At 36.6% G+C, this 2,847-nt stretch overlaps 1 protein-coding gene across 1 annotated transcript; it reads left to right on the forward strand.

Annotated features, from left to right (window-relative positions):
• Positions 1-922: 922 nt before the first annotated feature.
• Positions 923-2,490, forward strand: LOC102576446 (C-C chemokine receptor type 8). The gene has a single exon (XM_006263063.4). It carries the CDS (start codon positions 927-929, stop codon positions 2,010-2,012), a length of 1,086 nt encoding a protein of 361 aa, XP_006263125.4. The 5' UTR covers positions 923-926; the 3' UTR covers positions 2,013-2,490.
• The last annotated feature ends 357 nt before the right edge of the window (positions 2,491-2,847 follow it).

Below are 2,847 nucleotides of genomic sequence, written 5' to 3' on the forward strand. Positions count from 1 at the left end.
GTTGTCCAGTGAAGTAGAAAGCTGCATATTATTGTGTGGCAATAGCAATCCTAAAGTCTTGGGTAAGGGGTTTTCCCCATTAAGAAAAGATTTATAGCACTCAGTTAAAAATAGCTCCCTATGAAAACTGGCTAGACATGTGAATTGCAAAGCTTCTGTGCCCTTTCTGAAGAATATGTGGTTTAGAAACAATGAAATGTGAAGTACTCAGCACCTTACCACATCTGCTTTGTTACTGCTTTAATTATGTATCAGAGGCTGAGCCCTATCCCATTACCTCATAAACATGTACAGGATACACAGAGAATGGCACTCCAATGAACATCAACATTGAATATGCTGGAATCAATATTGTTCTGTGAGAGTTGATGGATAGAAAGGCAGCGTCTTAGGCCGGAGACCTGAAACCCCCATATCACCACAGAGCTCTGCTTTCTGAGTTCCATTTCCAGGCATTCCTATGGTACAGGAAGGCTTGAAGAGCATATTGGGAAAGGAATGGGAAAGTGTTGTTGAGTATGTGAGTACGTGTTGAGTATGTAATCATCCAAGTTCCGTGACTCTTCTGGAAGGGACCACATCTGCTAGCTGCCATGATATATGAGCTACTGTTGCTCAGTTGCCTAGAAGCATCACCAATATATTAACTCAAACCTATCTACCTGACCAAGGGACAATTCCTTTATACATGCTGTGCACTGTCCAACTTGTCCTCCTCTATGAGCATCAGGGGGGAAAGTTCTTTTATTTGAATAGAATAGCCCCCTTCTTAAGGCTGTATTCAATTTGATTATACACCATGAGACCCTGTCTACCTCACTCTTCTTTCATGGAATTGTTGGCAGAAGAATTGTGCCTAGAATATTATTTTAGCCATAAATAGAAATACTGAATTTTAAATGATTTGCTCTTTAACAGGTGATCTCATGATGAATTCTTCAACTTCAAGACCTTCTCTGAATATTTCTGATTATTATGGTGACTATTATTATTATCCTCACGATGCCTCCACCTGCAGCATGGAGAAAATTAAGACATTTACATCTGTAGTTTTTGCAGTCTTTTACAGCCTATTATTTGTGTTTGGCTTGGTGGGAAACATCTTGGTCATTTGGATCCTAGTAGCTTGCAAGAAACTGACTAGCGTGACTGATGTGTATCTGCTGAACCTCGCCATCTCTGACTTACTGTTTGTTTTCTCCCTCCCTTTCCTGGCTCACTATTCTTTAGGGCAATGGATTTTTGGAAATATAATGTGTAAAATAGTATGTGGTAGTTACTACATGGGTTTCTATAGCAGTATATTCTTAATAACCGTGATGAGCATAGACAGGTACTTGGGCATTGTTCATACTATACACGCTCTCAAAATTCGAACAATTTCACGTGGCATAATTATAAGCATGGCATTGTGGGTATGTGTAGTATTAATTTCCATTCCAAACCTTATATATATCAAGGAGGTCATTGATGATAATGCTACAAAATGTGTGCCTTATTATGCTGATAATAACCAAACCTGGAAGCTTTTGACTAATTTTGAAGTCAATGTAATAGGCCTCTTGATCCCTCTTGGCATTCTCATTTTCTGCTATTCCCACATCTTGAAAAACTTGAAGAAGTGCCAGACCCGCAACAGGTATAAAGCAATAAAACTGGTTTTTGTTGTCGTCATTGTTTTTTTCCTGTTCTGGATGCCCTACAACATTGTGCTTTTCCTGGACAGTCTGCGAAGCCTGCGTATCATAGATGACTGTGAGACAAGCAAAAAGCTAGATGTGGCTCTAGAAGTGACTGAAGTTTTGTCCTTTATCCACTGCTGCTTGAACCCAGTGATCTATGCTTTAGTGGGTGAAAGGTTCAAGAAGTATCTTCATGAAATATTTGGAAAATATACAAGATTCTTTCTGATTTGCAAAAACCACAGCATCTTTCAGAGTTATCGTAGTTTCAAGAGTTCCACTGTCCATGCATCATCCACACACACTTCCTCTGTTGATCATGTGCTATAAATGGGCCATGTGCATCCCATGCGGATTTTAGGGAAGAATTTGAGGTGATGCAGGGAAGTATCAGTGACTAACAAAACTACCACGGGCACTTTATGTAAATATGTACTTTGTGGTAAGTTGAGGAGCATTATTTAGTTTTCAACATAGGTGTTTAGGTACATTAGTGATGCATATGGTATAAAAACTTACATATTATTTGTCAGCTCTTATTAAATGTATTTGTTTCATGTTAAGTGATGAATTTCCTAACAGGGAGAATTAGGCTATTATCAGTACTATTCATTAGTTAACCCTAGAACTTGTCCTTGGGGGACCTATGGATTGGTGCTAGACATGCCTGAATTAATTTATTTCTAAATTTATTCTGAATTTATTTTTGTTTTATAATATAGGGCAAAAGTTTTCCCAATTATATTATAGCAACGTGTTGAGAAAATAAAATGTTTCCTGTAGTATCTTGCTCTTTTCTGTTTGAGTCAACTAGCTTATATATGCATAAACATGTCTAAAATAGTATATATTTGTATATTATATACACTAGGATATAATAGGTATTCTTATGTATATGAGTCATTTTTGATGAATAATTCCAATGTCATTATTCAAACTATGCCTCCAAGTTAAGGTTTCCAGGAACTTGCTCTATATGAAAATTCAAAATGAAAGAGAAATTTTAGATTCCCATCAATGGTAGTGGTACGTACAGATAGTGGTATACTGGATTTTGATCATTGTTTGATTTTATCAGTGGTATTAAACAATTAAAAAAATGAAGGGTTTCATAAAAATATGAATGCAACACATCCATAATAAGTTAGTTATTAAGTTATTAAAA

The sequence above is a fragment of the Alligator mississippiensis genome, chromosome 5 (assembly GCF_030867095.1).
Source record: "Alligator mississippiensis isolate rAllMis1 chromosome 5, rAllMis1, whole genome shotgun sequence".
Lineage (NCBI taxonomy): Eukaryota > Metazoa > Chordata > Crocodylia > Alligatoridae > Alligator > Alligator mississippiensis.

What these genes read in the sequence shown, in the direction of transcription:
- LOC102576446 (XM_006263063.4), top strand. Translation starts at nt 927, where the DNA reads ATGATGAATTCTTCAACTTCAAGACCTTCTCTGAATATTTCTGATTAT.